We start from the raw sequence: 17,758 nt of genomic DNA, 5'->3' as shown, positions 1-17,758 counted from the left end.
AGGAAGCTGTTTTTGCAAATTAAAGTAGAATGGTTGTAAATCTAAATGAGACTAATTTTCTTTTACTCTGTCTCTGTCAGTTTTTTTCATATTTGAACTAGATCGATAGCCCCATCAGTAATCAGGCAATATTTCCTCAAGCTTGTGTCAGATATTGTGGACCCATGCATATATCGTCCCTATTTTCACGAAATGACGGTAGTGAGGAAAATCGTAACGCAAAGTGAATGCAATTTTTTTCACTACCGTCACTTCGTGAAAAAAGCGACGATATGTACCACCTCCTTCACCCCTTCCCTATTCCCCATTCCCCCTTCCTCCAGCCCTGGTCAATCAAATAAATAACCCTGGATCCACCATTGGGTTAGATGTGGCTGCTGGTTGTGCAGTTTTTAATTTTCTAAGATCGTGATCATAAAATTATGTGGAATATCCTACTTACCAGTAGGTCATGATGGCCAACATATGGTGTCATGAAGGGGGAAATCCCTAATTGTTTTTTATATGGTATAAAATCCTATTTAGCTTTATAGATATTATGCCATAGGTCAATGTGCCTAATTACTTATCATGTGGAAGCTATTGCACTTGAATACTATCTCAAGTGGGCAACCAAAGATTAGACATTTGCTAAGATCGTGATCATAAATTAAGTACAATATCCTTCTTACCGGTAGGTCATGATGGACAATGTATGATGTCATGAAGGGGGAAATCCCTAATTGTTTTGTATGTGGTTTAGAATCCTATTTAGCTTTATAAATATTATGCCATAAGTCAATGTGCCTAGTCACGTTGATGCCATTGCACATAACTACTATCTCAAGAGGGCAACAAAATATTCAATATTTGATGAGCTTTACAAAACAAATAATGCCCTATTCTACTGTTGATAACTGTCAGCTTGAGCTTGAGTTGGAACTCATCCAGAGTTCAAAGTCTACTCAAGGTATCCTTGCCTTACCTTACCTACAAATACAGTAATTGCTTATTTCCATTATGTGTATTTCTTTCATCATTCATTCATTCATTCTTCCTGTTAACATTTAACATGTATTCATTTTTGTGCGTTTGCTAGTATGTCATTTCTATTTTGTTTCTACTCTTCTTTATGTATTATGCATATAAAAATTAAAAATCCATTGATATGGACCACATATAAATGGCGTTGTGTTGAATGTTTATATTTATGCACAACTGTTTTGATATCTGAATTAAGCATGTACATATACACATTTAAAGGTAATCCTTAGTTCTGGTAATCACAACAAATGTTTTTCACCGAATGCGAGAGAAAATCACACCTAATATCAAGGAATGCCAATGAATAGTATTTGCTAGAAGAATTGAAAAGAAATTCCATGTTAAGCTAACCTTGATAAATTGTAAAACTCTATAAATCATTATTGTCTTCAATCTAATCTTAATTATATGGGCTGTGCAAACGTATCATCCTATATATTTCTGTTCTGGTTTGGAGAAAGCGATTGTTTTATAGTTAAGCGAAAGTCTGTTCACAATAGAATTAATTCAGGCCTGATAAAAACCCGATTTAAATCGGTTTCCCAATTTTTTTTATTTTTCCCGATTTTTTCCCGATTTTTTTTTTTCTTCCTGATTTAAAAAAAAAAAAAAAAAAAAAAAATCCAGATTTTTTTTTTTTTTTTTTTTTTTTACACCACTTTTTTTTTCTTCCCTATTTTCCCTCTTATTTTCTATATTCTTCCCTATTTTGCACTATTTTCCCCCCAATTTTCTTACTCGAAAGAGGGGGGGATGTTGTTAGATGCCTTTTTTCCCCGCGAATCCTTCTTTTTTTTTTTTTTTTACTCAAGGGGGGGGGGGGGGGGGGCGTGGTTGAGGGGAAAACAAAAAACCTATTTTTTTTTTTAGTGCTCAATATCACCCCTGTTAATTGTAAAACCACTTTGTTAGTTAAATTGAATATTTGCCACATCAAACATTTGTTTTAATACTGAAATATATTATTTTACCTAGATGTACCCACTGTGCCTGATTTATAATTCTTTTTAAACTAGGAAGTGAACTAAAAGTAAAATGTAACTCGTGAAAAGAGAAATGCTGTTCAACAACAAAAAACAAAAAAAACAACAACATAAATGATATATCGTAGATTGTGTGCAGTGCACCACCTAGGATGATGTAAAGAGCACATGTATAGTTATGTATAAATACACAATAACATTACAATTACTAGTTAATTTGATGTGAAAGCAATGTATCACATGAGCATATATCATGAATGTCGCAGCTAATGGGTTACACCTTGTACATTGTAAATACATGTAGATAACTTAACACTTGACCAAATGTACGTGTTTAATTCGGCATATAATTGATTGTTCTGTCATTTTTGTTTGTTCTCTCTCGGTTCTGTTTAGTTTTTAATATAACAGATGTATTCTGCCTACCAGCTGGAAAAATATTTGCCTTTTACTATTAACTTGATGGACCTCTTCCTATTACTGTTTTGTGCAGATATTACAGACATGTGAACCAGGTTGTATCATTATGAGAAAATGAGTGTAGCCAGGTGTGTATGATAGACTGTATTATATACCTCACTTAAGAAATCCAGCCATCTGATTGGTCGAAATTGCATTCATAAACTTCAACTATTTCTGTAAAATTCCCAGTAACCATGGTTAAAACAGTTCTATAATCCCAGTAACCATGGTTATTGGGAAAATAGTTCAGTCTCCATGGTTACCCCATAGGTTTACATATTAAAAAATGGTCTGAGCGATCGAGGATACCGTACGTGTGCGAAGAATTAGTCGGTAATTTCAATACAATTGATTCTCGATCGATCTTACTGACAATTTTATCTTGCATTGTTGACATGAAGACGAAAATAAACTTCCAAAAACAAAAAAACAACATCTGCCGATAGATCTTGATCTAAATTTGTGCCAATATGCATTGCAAAAGTAAAAGAAGGGCCTGTTTAATGGAGCAGCCGCGAAGCATCCACCATGCGAAGCCGTTTTCAATCCATTTTAATGTATATATAAAAATAAAATGCTATGTATGGTAACAGAGCGCGAAAGCCGAGCGGTTTAAGGCGGTGATTTTAGTTTCATCACCTTTTGTACGCAAGAGATCGAATCCCATCTTCGACAAAAGTTTTTTTTTTTTTTTAATTTTATTTATTTTTTATTTTTTTTTGGCATATAAAAGTATTAATGACTGCTTTAATATTCGAGAAATAGTTGTTTTTATACCCTCTCGGGAAGGTTACAATTGGGCTATTGCCCTCGGCACGCCTCGGGTAATAGCACAATTCTAACCTTCCCTTGAGCGTATAAAAACAACTATTTCTCTCAAAGCAGTCATTAATACTATACTGTATCTTTGAAAGGGATAAAATGGATAATGTACATCTTTTTGACCACCAAAAAAAGAGGCTTTTTTGAGAAAAAATTGTGAAGGAATATGTAATCTGTCCGTTTGAGAGTGAGGATATATTTTTGCTCCCTATCCAGTATCTAATTATGAGAAAATTTGTGAGAAAGACAGGAAAAGGGAGAAAAAAGAGAAAGATAAATGTAGAGAGAAAGAGAGAGGGGAGAGGAGAAAGAGAGAGAGAGAGAGAGAATTGTGGAGATGGAGAAAGCGAGAAATAGAGCGAGAGGGGAAAATAGAAGAGTAAGTGATAGAAAGAGAAAGATGTAAGAAGTGGCGCCCATCATGTCTTCTCATCAATGAGGTCAATGGGATGGAACCGATAGACAGGCTCAAAGGACACCCTCTTTGACACTTGATACCAGCGATCAACACTTCACCCACACTGTCACACGTCTTATGAGGAGTCAAGTAGATGTATTTTGAACTGATATGGTCATTCATTGGCAGCAATTCTTACTCGTAAGAGTCTGTGTTTAAAGATTTTTTTTTCTCCAAAGAATAAAATAATTCAAAGATTCAAACTTCATTGCCACTGTGATACATCTTGCCTAGTATCATAATGACTGCAATAGGTGATTCTTAGAAGTGTCGTAGTCAAATGGTTTAAGCACTCAACATGAAATTCAAAGGTTGTGGTTCGATCCCCTATACGGCACTACTCCGTTGGCAAGGCATTTATCCTCATTTGCCACACTGGACCCAGGTGAGGTAAATGGGTACCTGGCAGGAATTAATTCCTTGAAATGCTAGAGCACTGTAATGGCAGCTAGGCTAGAGCCGGGGTAATAATAAATGCGCCTCAGAATAGAATTTCTAGATAGACGGCGCTATAGAAATGCCTATTATTATTCTTGCAGTGTTCCATATGGTCCCATTGATGCAGCAATGCTCACCCATAAGAGTCTCATGTTTATTGTTAATAGTAAGTTAATGCAACAATACTCGCTAGTAAAGATTCTTGTTTTTAAAGGCAACAGATAGGAATAATAATGGTGGAACCAAAAATAGTCTTGTCTTGCAATGCCTCAAATAACTGGTAAGCCTACAAAACTGAATATATTGAAAAAAAACTACTGGTATTCCTAAATAATTAATCTATAGATACAGACTTTATAATTTCCTGATCACCCCAAGGCCCCAACTACACCCTCCTACGCCCCCACCTACACCCTCCTACATCCACCCCTACACCCTCCTACACCCCCCACCCCCCCCCCCCACGTTTCTTTTTCCTCTACCTTCCCTGTTTGCTTCCTAGCTATACCAACTTGTTGTTGTTTTCCCTGTTTGTATTCCTCTTTCCAAAGGTTTGTTGCCATTAAGGCACCATCAAGAGCATAATACATTCTCATCCTCTCAAAAGGTGTTCTGAACATTACATAATCTGACAAAGACCCAGCATGACCTATTGATCTTCCCACCCTCCAATACTCCCCAATTGGGCCTTGGCAAGATTCATGAATGGTGGAATGGGACTATTGATCGTTAGGAGGTGAATAGCCTATTGTCAGACAAGAATGGCAATCAGAAAGAGGTTAAAGCAAGAAGTATTAACTGTGTGATGAAACAGTTGTAGCTGTCGCAATTGATCCAGCAGTTAGTCTGTTTCTTTAGACCGAGAGTTTTGCTAAAAGATAGAACAGAAATACTAATTTCATAAAAATCATTATTGAGTACATGTATAGGTACTAGCACCTGTGATATACATGTATATGTACCTGCATGACACCTGCTGTGATGCTGCGCACTGTAGATATAGTCTGATGTTGTTCTAGCATGCAGTGCAATAGACACTGGGGAAGACAAAAGATCCTCTACTAATCTTTTTACAAATTTAATTTTTGTTACTAGTGATCTTAACTGGCTATTGTTTTTTTATGGTATGTTACTTCTATACTGTCTTGATTCATACCAGAGTTGATGATTTGGAAATTTTTGACAGTAACTCTTTGTAATTAGAATTAGCTACTCAAATATGGCTATTACTTAGACTAATTATTGTCTTTTATATTCCCGATTCAAAGGGAAGGGGGGTATAACCAGGGAGGTACGTGACTGCACACCCTCGGCACAATATTGAATAGCCATCATTTCACTTTTATTGTGCCCAGCACAAATGAAGAATGCCTTGGAACTATAAACAGGTGTTTTTAAAAAATACGCTCTTCCGTGAGGTGAAGGAGAGTGCTCCCGGGACATACAGCAAGGGATTATATGAACCGATGCCTGTTCAATCAAGCTTACGGCAGGACACAAGTTTAACCCAATCACACCTGGAGGAAGACATACAGTGTACTCATCAGAGCTAAGGGCTGTTCATGTATTGGGACAGATTCTGGACGTCACTTCATTACCTTCTTAGGCACTTTGGATACTAACAGATTGCATTTGTGATAAGACAATCACAATACAGTTGTCTTAAATCTGAGACAGACGCGGAACTGTGAAATACCAGTGTGAATGTGTTTACGATGTGTTGAGAGAGGACGACATAGTCGCAAAAAAAATCATCAAGCAGATTGCTTAATTGACAACGAGCATTTGGATGCACCCGTTGAAGTATTGTTCAATTAACTCTAGCTAATGTTTACATTAGACAGGAGCTCAAATTTCCATTCAAGTGCGATGCAGCAATCATGCAGTGTTGACAACGCTATATCTGTTTGAAGAAGAGGTACTCATTAACCATTGGTTTGCCTTTACCAGATTTTGATGTAAAACTGTCGGATATTGCTCGTTCCAATAAAAGGAATAAAAAGTTTGCTCTATTTATCTTTCAAAACACTTGGAACTTGAAAGATTTGACATTCGTTTGCATCACCGATGTGTATTAATCCATTTATCTGGCATCATTTCCAATCTAGACATTCTACTTGATCATCCCACTCCTATGATTATTTCATCTTTTTTTGTCTACATCTGATCATTCTGATGTGTGAGAGCTCTCCAACAGTGGACAACCATCTTGAAAAAGCGACTGAAGGAAATTAATAGGCCAGCAGGCATGGAATAAAACTATTCAAAAGTTCATCATGCTTCAGGCTCCAGACTGACAAGAACTCGATCATAATGGACATCAAGAATTCCGTGCAATTATTTCAAGATGAGGCAATGTGCATGAAATTAACAAAACAGGTTGATGGATGTTAGGTAGAATCTTGTCTTGTGGAGAAGACGGGCCAAAGAAATTTCTTGAACTTTTAAAAGGGATCATATGTGCATGAGGAGTGGATGACAAATCTAATGTGTTTTGCGTTTGGATGATGAATACATCAGGATGAGTCGTCATAGCAAAACGTCATCTCTGGTAAGCCAGGTATAGATGGCATGATGAAGTAATGTTTGTTCATTGCTTTAGTAGAGTCATGAATTATTTCTTCTCTCTTCATTTTCTTGAAATGAAAAGATAGATGAATAATATTTGATATTGATGTATACAGAGTACTCCAGACTAGCTAAATTTGTGTGGAGATGTGTAATGTACTATTGTTACGTGCTATATCATTACTATGATATTAAACTGTATTATACAACTCCTAAGTAGATCTTTGTCATTTGATTGGAGGATTGTTGGTCACATGATATTCAATGAATATACTATTGCACGGGTGTGCAATTTTAGTACTATTTGCCTTAGTACTATTCAACGAGTGTGCATATTTGGTTATATGCAGACTGCGTACCTCTCTGCCCTGCGTGTATCCCATTGTATTTATAGCTGCATGCATCTGACGTGAAGGCAATCTGAATGTAATCGAGAAGGCCTGACTCCAACTTTAATTTATCTTTAATATAAGGAGCAAAGCATAATTTGTTGAAAGATTAACGTTCTATTAAGATCTATGTTGTATAAAACAAATATTGAATGTTTTTCTTTCGTTCAATAGTGCGAATATTTTTCATTTGTTGAAAGATTAACGTTAATTCTATTCAACTCGAATGACGCCTCATTGAATAGAACGCTACTCTTTCAACTCATGATAATATTTGCACTATTGAACTCATAAGCATTCATTATTTGTATACTATTGCATATTATCTTGGGGTCTTTTGATAGTATATAATATTGGTGGGGTGGGGAAAGGGGGAGGGAGGAAGGGGGAGGAGTCCCTTGATCATCATCATGCTTGAAAATTTGCAGTAAGATCTTTCTACTGCATCTCTGAATAGATATAGGCATAATCAAGATCTTTTTTAAATACCAAAATTATTGTATCCTGGCACTTTCCTACCACCTCAGGAAAAATTGTAAAAGTTGAGACCAAGCGAATAAACCGTGATGAATTATTTTATCCTTTGATTACCAAATTAATCTACTGATTACTTTAGGCAATGGATAAACTTGAGTTGATTTCAATTAATTTGATAAAAAGCCTCGCACAAAGACACACGGCCAGGGCCTACAAAACATGTGAACCAATAGTACCGGTATACTAATCAAAATTAGCCGGAGAGTGATTAAAACGAGGATCTGTCAGTTGCTGTTGTTGTTGTGGTTAGTAATCACTGCATCATTAGACACACAAATGCATTTAATGCAATATTCTTCTAGAGAAATTTTGGTTAGGGTCTTCTCAATTGGATATCTCTGCAACTCTGTAATCCAAGTGTAATGAGAGAGAGCTCTGCTACGATTATTCACTGTTTGCATAAATAGTTACGTGGAATGGGGTCACCTTGTAACTGATATCTTGGCAACAAGAAGTCCAAGTGGTTGGTGTTAGACCATTTTACATTTATTGGAATTAGATCATCTTGTTTCTACCACGAGCAAAAATACTTTAAAGGGGAAGTCCACCCTGGTGTTCAGTTGGTTTTAATAGAAGCAGACAAATAGAGAAAAAAAGGTCTGTGAAAGTTTGAGCAAATACCGATTAAAAATAAGAAAGTAATGATTTTTTGAAGGTGCGACCAAACAAACATAGATTGTTTACTCTGTGATTTTTTTTGCAAGCTACCCTCCCTTTCGCCCTGTATTTAAACAACAAAAAATTACATTTTCCCTTAAGAAATATTTAAGTCATACATTCACCCTAAATATATTTATTTCATATGTTTTTATTCAAACCCTAGATATGAAACAAATCTATTCTGTCATCAGTAACAAATAAATTGAAATTTTATGAAATTTTCTGCACAGAGCAAATTGGAGAGGAGCTCGCAAGATATGTCATAGTGTTGCTTAATTGTGTTTCACTGATGACAACTTTAAAAAATCATAACTTTCCTATTTTTAATTGTATATTGCTCAAACTTTCACTTATTTTTTCTCTCATTTTTCTGCTTTTATTAAATCAATTTAATATAGGATGAACTTCGCCTGTAAATATTTTTTACCCGTCATACTGTAACCTGAACTACATGATCCTGTACATGTATATAAAGACAACCTGCCTATACATTTTTTAATTTATTTTATTTATTTTATTTCCAGGTACCGTACATGTATAAACAAATAGAAATGACAACACAGAGCATATAACATGAAAGAGTTATGAGACGGTGAAAATGCAATCAGTGGACGCCTGAGGATTACCTGAAAGAATTTCCATTCTGTCACGAGGTTCTCCACATCCACTGGTGTTACATATGAATAGATTTAAGAAGTAACAGTAAAATAACAGAATTCAAGTACATTTACATCCATCAACATCAAGCATAATAAGACTTAAAATAAGCTTTCATACTGTCTCCCTTGAGCTGTCTCTATGTACCGGGTTTAATTTTTCTTGTTATTAATCGATGAATTTCTATTTTGTTTCTGGTCTACAGGAGGATCTAGAGAGCCATGTCCCCCTCTTTGCTGACCACGAGGCCATCAGTGAACTCTTAGGGGGGTCATCTGCATTTGGAAGATCAGGCCGGGTGCAGGCAGAGAAACGGGACACACCCAGGACCAGGTCCCGATTCATGTCCCTGGATGTTACTGGCTCCTCCCCCAATCCCTTCCGAATACGGTCGCTTAGCAACCCAAAGGGGTCTAAACCTAAAGGTAAGAATATTGCTACAAGTTTTTTTTCTCTGAAATGTTTATGAAGTGCCCCTTTTGTACTAGCCTCAGGTAGTTTTTGTTGTTGTCTTTCTTTGTGTGTAGTGAGAGGGAACTCTGTGTACACTGAAATGATTAAATACCGTACCAGTTTTTGTTAAAACCAAACCATCTTATAAGTCTTAAGAATTGACATACCATAGAAACGCATGTTTATTCTATAACACATGTTCAGTTAGATGTCCAAGAAGTTAGACTTGGACTGATTCAAGTAATGGCCCTCTTAAGAGATGATTTTATCTTACCAAAACATATATTAGGAACATTTAAGATGTGCAATTTAGTAGTATGTATTGTAGTTTGCATTAGTTGCAAAACATACTCCCTGTTTGTTTTAAAAGTCACCAAAATTCTCTAGCAATTGACCCCTAAAAACAAACAAAAATGCCATAACTTTCTCATACCAATTCCATTTTTGTCTCAAATTTCCAAGGTATCTTTATCTCATCATTTCACGCTCCAATGTTCAACTTGCTCTAAATTAATGAGCTTTAAATACTTATTGTATGTCTATGAAATCTGGTACACATGTATTATTTATAAATGACAACTGTCTGCCAAGATTGATTGTCAGAATTTGATGATGAATATAAAGGCTTGCTTAATTACTTTGATTATGAAAAAAAAATAGAAAGTAAGTCAAGCATCGTTCAATGCATATTGATGAAAAAGATCTTCATTCTGTATCAGGATCAGGGATAGCAGATATGGACGTCATGGCATGCATATCGTTCTAACACAATTGCAGTTCTAGTTTTTCTTACTTGTATTATCATCAGTGATATGTGACTAGTGGAGTATACATGGAAGGGAAAAAATGATCGGGGTCACTCGGCTACTGTACATCAAAGGATGGGCTGCATAGACATCAAAGTATGAAAGGTTTAGAAAGTGTTCACATCCTGGCAGTATGGGTCGTAATTTGTTCAATCTCCCAGCCGATGCTTTCATCTTGTTGAGCCGTTATCCTCTGTAGAGCAGGATTGATGTAACCGCAGGTAATACGATCTCTAACAACTGTTTCAAGATAGCCTGGAGGCAGGTTGTTAATCAGTGAAATCTGAGACTGTGTAACACCCTCTTCTAGTGTCTTAGCGGAATGAGGGGAAACCCCTCAAAGAAACTGACCAAATTAAGCAATACAATTTTCTTTAAAGGGGACGATTAACACCCTTCTCCCCAAAACAAATGCATTGTTAAAAGACCTAAATCTCCATCCGAATAGATTAAGGTGATGAGATGATACATTAAGGAGGAAAAAATTATCATATGGCAAGGCCCTTTTTAAAATTTGCAATTATTTTCATGTGTTTGTAGGAACAAGTCCATCACTAGTCTATTCAGAAGCCACATTTACTTTTATTTAATTTCCCTAAATACTTCTAAGTATGTTGAAGAAGAATATATGATGTTACAAATTTGTGGGTTCTATGCTAATTTTCCCTTTTGAGGGGTGGGGGGGGGGGGGGCAAAGGACAGAAATGAAATATTGTGTCGCACAGGTAATTCATATTGAACTTCAATTTTTAAGTTAGTGTATTTTACATGGAATATCCTCAGGATGAACAATCATGACTTGTTTAACATTATGCCGGATAATTAAACGCATAGCGATAATCACGAAAATTCAATCCAAGAGTACCAATAGATCCTCAGTTTATCAGTACCTTGTTGCCGTCCATGGTCAAATGATTTATTCACTGGACCACAACTACTGTACTGCATGTACATGTATATTCTTGTAGAATACTATTCCTTCGATTTGCTTGTGCATCTAATTTATATTCTCTGGGGCTATTAGATACCTATAATCTGTTTAGAGCCAAAAGTATTCTAAATTCATATGAAAGTATATGAGTTAGCGCCCCTCTTGGTGTTATTAGGAGTCAATATCTTAACTTATGGGGATTTTTCAATAAATCCATAAGGATTGGCTGTGGTAATCTACAGTAGATCTGGAGTTAGTGGAACTAAAGCTTACACTACTGGTAATTGCTTTTGCTCCCGATTATGATTACATTTTTTCCTTCTAATTTGTTTCGTACTTTCACTAATTTTGCTGAATTCTTTTCCTCTTTATACTTTGTCAACATAATCTTTTATGTCAAATTGTCAGTTGGCCTACTATTTTTATGCCTCCGCCACCGAAGGTGGTGCCGGAGGCATCATGTTTTCGGGTTGTCCGTCCGTACGTCCGTACGTCCGTCCCGTTTGACCGTTATCACAATATCTCAAGAACCATTTAAGATTTAAACTTCAAACTTAAGGATAGTATGTATCACCATAGGAAGACGATCTGATTAGATTTTGGAGCACGTATGTCAAAGGTCAAAGGTCACAGAGGTCAACTTATGAAATTCCATACATTGAGATTGTTATCATAATATCTCAAGAACCACTGGAGATTTAAACTTCAAACTTAATGATAGTGTGTATCACCATAGGAAGACAATCTGATTACATTTTGGAGCACGTAGGTCAAAGGTCAAGGGTCATAGAGGTCAACTTATGAAATTCCATACCTTGAGATTGTTATCATGATATCTCAAGAACCACTGGAGATGTAAAAACTTCAAACTTAAGGATAGTATGTATCACCATAGGAAGACGATCTGATTAGATTTTGGAGCACGTAGGTCAAAGGTCAAGGGTCACAGAGGTCAACTTATGAAATTCCATACATTGAGATTGTTATCATAATATCTCAAGAACCACTGGAGATTTAAACTTCAAACTTAATGATAGTGTGTATCACCATAGGAAGACAATCTGATTAGATTTTGGAGCACGTAGGTCAAAGGTCAAGGGTCACAGAGGTCAACTTATGAAATTCCATACATTGAGATCGTTATCGCGATATCTCAAGAACCACTGGAGAATTTTCACTTCAAACTTAATGATAGTATGTATCACCATATCATAATATCTCAAGAACCACTGGAGATTTAAACTTCAAACTTAATGATAGTGTGTATCACCATAGGAAGACAATCTGATTAGATTTTGGAGCACGTAGGTCAAAGGTCAAGGGTCACCGAGGTCAACTTATGAAATTCCATACATTGAGATTGTTATCATGATATCTCAAGAACCACTGGAGATTTAAACTCCAAACTTGTTTAAATTGCTCTATGGCGGAGGCATCATTTTCGACTGCGCGCAGTCAAAATTCCATCTAGTTTTTTCTGTCATTAGTTTTTTTCTGTATCTTTGTGGCCGTCCCCTTCCTTGTCTTTTTCTTTCTCTCTATTCAGTAACATTTGCTTAGAAAAGTAGTATGCACGATGTTACCATAATTTTAGTGTCTCGTTACAGGAACTGCCAAGAGGCTACAGAATATAGGACAATTCTAAAACTCTTAATTGCATTTACTGTCCATCATTCAATACAAGTTAACCGATTCTGCTTTCAAACAACCTACTCTGTCCGCTTCAGAGGCACGCCAAAATGGAATAAGAAACAAGATTGGCGAAAACTGGTGTATTAATTGCCATCAGGAGGGAAATCCTCTCCTTCGTCCCCGGGGGGTAATTGAAATTGGACTGCACCAAGAATTGATTGATCACATGATTTCCTCATGAAAAGGGTATCAGAAAATTCTTATTGTTCTGTAATGAATCATCTACGTGACTGATTCAAAAGCTATTCTGCAGGTTCAGAGGGGATTTAACCGCAAGTCCTGTTGACCCCTTTCTCAAAGATCTTTCAATTCAATATAGTTTATGTTTTTTTTAGCAGTCCTTTTTATCATTTGTAGTTGTTCATAGGTTTAGTTGTGTTACATTTTTAGTGGGACTGTTGTATATTATGCCTTCGTGCAAGTATTACATCATCCATTTGACATTCAAATGATTAAGTCCTAAATTGTACAATATCGTTCCTTTCCCTATTGTCATTATTTTTATTTTCTTGACATGGTATTATTATAGCCTTGCTTTACCTTTTGGGAACAGAACTTTGTTGCTTAATTGCAATCATTGTTCTTTCTTTCTTTCTTTCTTTCTTTCTTTCTTTCCTGGTCTCCATTTATTTAATTATAGCAATTTCCCCTTTGCCTCTTTTTTCCCTTTTCCCTTTTCCCTTTTCCCTTTTCCCTTTGCATCCCTTACTAACTTTTTATTAGTTTGTGTTATACTCAAAGTACTCTGTCTCTATTGATTATGTTTTCTATATAATTGTAATGCGGTGAACACACCATATCTTTTAAGCCTTAAAAAGGAAATTCTGCACAGTACTTTGATCTATTTATAATTGTTTGGGTTGTTGTAAGTATTTAACCACTGCACCTTGCTACCCAGACTGCTCCCTGTTTAATATGCAGTTAATGCTCTAGATCAGGTTTCCCCCTTCTTCCAAGAATCACTTTCTCCAGAAAGGATGTACATACACTTCTTCGGTCTTTACTCCTACTCTTCATTACCGCCCTCTCAAAGTTGCTCAGATCCCTTTTGATGAGGTGAAGTAAACCATTAGCGTAATGGACTGGCTAATAAACCGTCCGAGTGAGAACCTAAACATCATTTCATATTCCTTGGTGGCTTTGTTGGCTGTGGGTAGTGGGGTCATTCCATCGGGTTGGGTCATAAATTGTGACATGAAGGTTCAAAATTCAGAGTTGTTGAATAATTTGTTTATTGTTATATCCTGTTTTTAACACTCATTCTTCAATAGATTCCACTGGAATTGTGTGTATTCCTTCGTACGCTTTCATTTAAAATGAAAAAACAGACACACCAAAAAACCAACGTTACAAGGACATCTTTTTTTACTTGCTCATTTATTTTCTGATCTGAAACTTTGTCACAGTCTGTACTCCACTTTTTTGTGTGTGGAAAACATTTAGATGATGGGAGCAATAGTTTAGAATACTTAAAACTTGAACACAGCAACATTATATCAATTTATAAACATGAAACAAATGAGGAACTAGCAATCTTCAGATCATGTTTTTTTCTAAAGGGCAATCTTTTCTCTTGCATAGAAAATCTTGGCTACATTCCATGAAATGTGCCAATTAATTGATGCATGAAACATATTTAATGAGATGATAACACAATTGAAAGGAAACCTGCAAGATTTATGGTCTATATTCACCTCAACACCTCCAGTTACCTATGTTACACGGACATCATGTCCGAGTAACATCAGTATGGTATTAGAGTAACTATCCTCTTATACTCATTGAAAAATGACAGACTACATCAAATGTCATCTGAAATATATTTTATCCCTTGATCAGTAAATCAAAAAACAGTATTCATACAAGAGGTATATTGATAGATATCAATGATCAACTTTATATCTTCTTCAAAATAGTGATTAGATTGGAAAGATCTTTGTTTTCCAGGAAGGTTTCGATGACTGGTCATTTTGCCTGCTCTCTTGATCTCTCTCTGCCGGAGCTGAATCCTCAAGGGAGGTATAGGAGCCATGAATGAAATGGATGCAGCAATCTAATAAATATGCATGAAAAGAAATAAATAAAAACCAATGATTAAAGAATATTAAATGAGATAAAAATAAAACAAAACTGTAAACTGTTTCTGTGATTTTTCATTTCAAACGTGTGTTGTGTTTGCAATTATCAAGTACTTCTATCTAGATCTGTTGTAAAATCAAATTGTAAGAATTAAGGATGGAACAACTAGACAGAGGATTGCAAGATGGATAGGGAGTTCCTCACTTTTGGCTTGTTGCATGCCCAAATAGAAGTAGGTATTATTATTGGTTGTTCATTTTGATTTTTCTTTTAAGTTTAATGTTTGTGTTGAATTATAAATTTTTGTTAAAAAATTATATTTGTTATTTATCATTATTTGGAGGGGGAGGGAAGGTGTTGAAGCCCCTTATCCCTCACTTCAATCTTTGGATGAGGGGGAAGGGGAGCCAGATCAATGATTATTTAATTTATTTAAAAAAAATTAAAAAAAAAAAAAAAAAAATTATATTAACAAAAAAAAAAGGCTCATTACATCATTATGTATCCAATTTTAATTGAATCGGAGGGGGGGGGGTGCCCTCCCCCTTTAACCCATTCTTCTCTATCTCAACCCCAACCCTCAACCCCCTTTTTTGCCCAAAAAGTTGTGTATTTCGGGTCTCAGATTGAACTTCCTAACTTGAAGGAAGCAATGTTCAATAACTTGTGTTTTTCGTTAGGCTTAGCCATCATTGTTCAATGACAATTAATGGCACCATATAAATAATATTAATTAATTTAAAACTTGTCAGAAAAAATCTGAGGTGTAGGAACATCATGAATATCATTATTTACGGGATTCTTATAACTAAATTCAATTTCTGTTTAAGAAACTAGCTTTTTAAGGGTAAAAGTCCGGCATTGATTTTGCATGTTTCGTTATAACACATATATCAGTATGTGGGACAACAGTAAAATATTCACTCACATGTGATGGTTTGAAAACCGGTTTAAGTTGAAAATAACACAATTTAAAACGGAATTACTTTTTTAAAACATGGAATTTCATTGTCCATGATAATAATTCGGGCCATAAAAATAACTTAAAAAACATATTACGTACCAATTTGGGCGCTGACGGGCGAAAATGGCTGCACCACGTTACAAAGACATCTTCACGTTTGTGGTTGCACTGTAGGGGTAGGTCGTCGCAGTCCGGCAAAAAACATGTTCTGCGCATTCGCGAATAACTAGCAGGTCATTTTAACACCGAAAACTGAAGCTAGTGGGCTGGTTTATATCTCAAACACCGTAATTTCACACCTACGTTACCAAATTACGAAGGACATCGCGCCCGATTTTCGCGGTAAATTAATTGTTTTCTTATATTTACCGACCGATTTAATCATCATTCTTTCTACATATGTTCATGAGGGGTTGTACCTTCCTAATAAGATGAAACTTTCTGAGAAAATATCCTGCTAAATTTGTGTAAAATGCTAGAATTACCGCCGTTACGAAAAAAGTGCCTAGGACATCGTTGGTAACGTAGGTATTGTGTTTTTTCAATATGAAATAACTTGCCGATTTTTTGCACATTTCACTTGAGCTTCTCAGACATAGTAGGGGTACTAAAGGTGACATGTTTTAAGTAGGAAACATTGCATTATGATGAACTTTTTTCCAGAAATAAGTTCATGAAAATGACATGTTTTCATGTCACAACTTTCACCCTCAAAATCGCTGAGACATCGGTAGTAAAACTCTCACCAAAAAAAAAATATGATGAAGAAGTTTCTGTTTTCATGTTTATTTATTCTGTACTACATTACTCTTCAATATAACATACTTTTATTTTTCTAAAAATACATTCAAATTTGAGTAAATAGCTTCTAAACATTCAAACCCGTGAAAATGCTGAAAAGACCCAACCCGATGGAATGACCCAGTGAAGTATCAGTTTATGCAGGGTTGTTTATATATTATTACGAGTGGCATGAACGCTTGAAATTATTTATCAGGTGTATATGTTAGCCTTTTGTATGTCTGCCCCCTCCTCTTTATTTATGCATTTAATTTCAATTCCATTTTTTCTTCAGATAGGATCAGTCATTATTGTGCTGAATCGTGAATCATGCAATGGAATATCCATTGACAACTAGCAATGGAATCTGTATGAGATACCTGTACTTTATTATCACGTGTTATCACAACAGTGTGAAAAATTATTCAGGAATAAGTAAGGTTTAGCGTGAAAGGGTGTTCGTAATCTTTTAAAGGTGTTGGATCATATTGAATTTTAAACCATAAGGCCACTTGTTCAAAGGATTGATATACAAAGCTAATTTGTTATTTGAATTGTTTGACTGCCAATTGACCCATATAGCCTACATGAACCAGGTGTTCCCTGTTTAAAGCATATGGGAATGAACGAATTCAACAGGTTAAGATCATAGATGTTAAGTTGAAGACTAGATATTTTACTTGTAGTTGCCTCTCGTAACCCAGGTCTAATAAATGGATTTCTAGTGTGACTACTGTATCAATTCCTGGTAATAAAACATGTAATACTAGTGGCTGTCAGAGCAATTTGGGATATTATTTTCTCAAGCACATGAATATGTGATATTGTGGCTTGACAGCTCAGAGCCAGAAGGGTGTTAATTCACATTTGTTTAGTAGGGATTCAGCTGTATTCTGGCTCTAAAAAGCTTACACAGAATATCATTGCCTGGCTGGCAGAAGGGGGTTAGCTCGAATTTCAGGTAAAAAAATGAAGATGTGTTGAATCATAACCTTCAATAAATCCTAGAAAACCTTTGAAAAACAAAGGTAAAACATGATTTCCATGCCAATTTGAG

General features: G+C 35.7%; 1 protein-coding gene and 1 long non-coding RNA gene across 4 annotated transcripts in view; one reads left to right on the top strand and one right to left on the bottom strand.

The window, feature by feature from the left end:
• Positions 1-5,541: 5,541 nt before the first annotated feature.
• Positions 5,542-17,758, top strand: part of LOC588892 (anion exchange protein 2) — a 65,377-nt gene continuing 53,160 nt past the window's right edge. Inside the window, exons 1-2 of one of the 3 annotated variants that reach the window (XM_030974798.1) lie at positions 5,542-6,736; positions 9,202-9,421. In XM_030974798.1, coding sequence (XP_030830658.1) covers positions 6,707-6,736; positions 9,202-9,421 — 250 coding nt within the window. In that variant the 5' untranslated portion in view covers positions 5,542-6,706. Of the gene's footprint in view, positions 6,746-9,201; positions 9,422-17,758 lie in introns of all 3 variants that reach the window. The other 2 variants (XM_030974797.1, XM_030974799.1) reach the window with 2 other exon arrangements.
• On the bottom strand, positions 14,239-16,133 carry LOC115919996. Its single transcript, XR_004062110.1, has 2 exons — positions 16,021-16,133; positions 14,239-14,931 (listed from the first exon to the last, which is right to left on the bottom strand). It is a non-coding gene; the product is annotated as an uncharacterized LOC115919996 (long non-coding RNA).

This window comes from Strongylocentrotus purpuratus, unplaced genomic scaffold (genome assembly GCF_000002235.5).
Source record: "Strongylocentrotus purpuratus isolate Spur 01 unplaced genomic scaffold, Spur_5.0 spur5_scaffold_7, whole genome shotgun sequence".
NCBI lineage: Eukaryota > Metazoa > Echinodermata > Echinoidea > Camarodonta > Strongylocentrotidae > Strongylocentrotus > Strongylocentrotus purpuratus.
The sequence above is the reverse complement of the archived record's forward strand: the minus strand, read 5'-3'. Positions and strand labels throughout refer to the sequence as shown.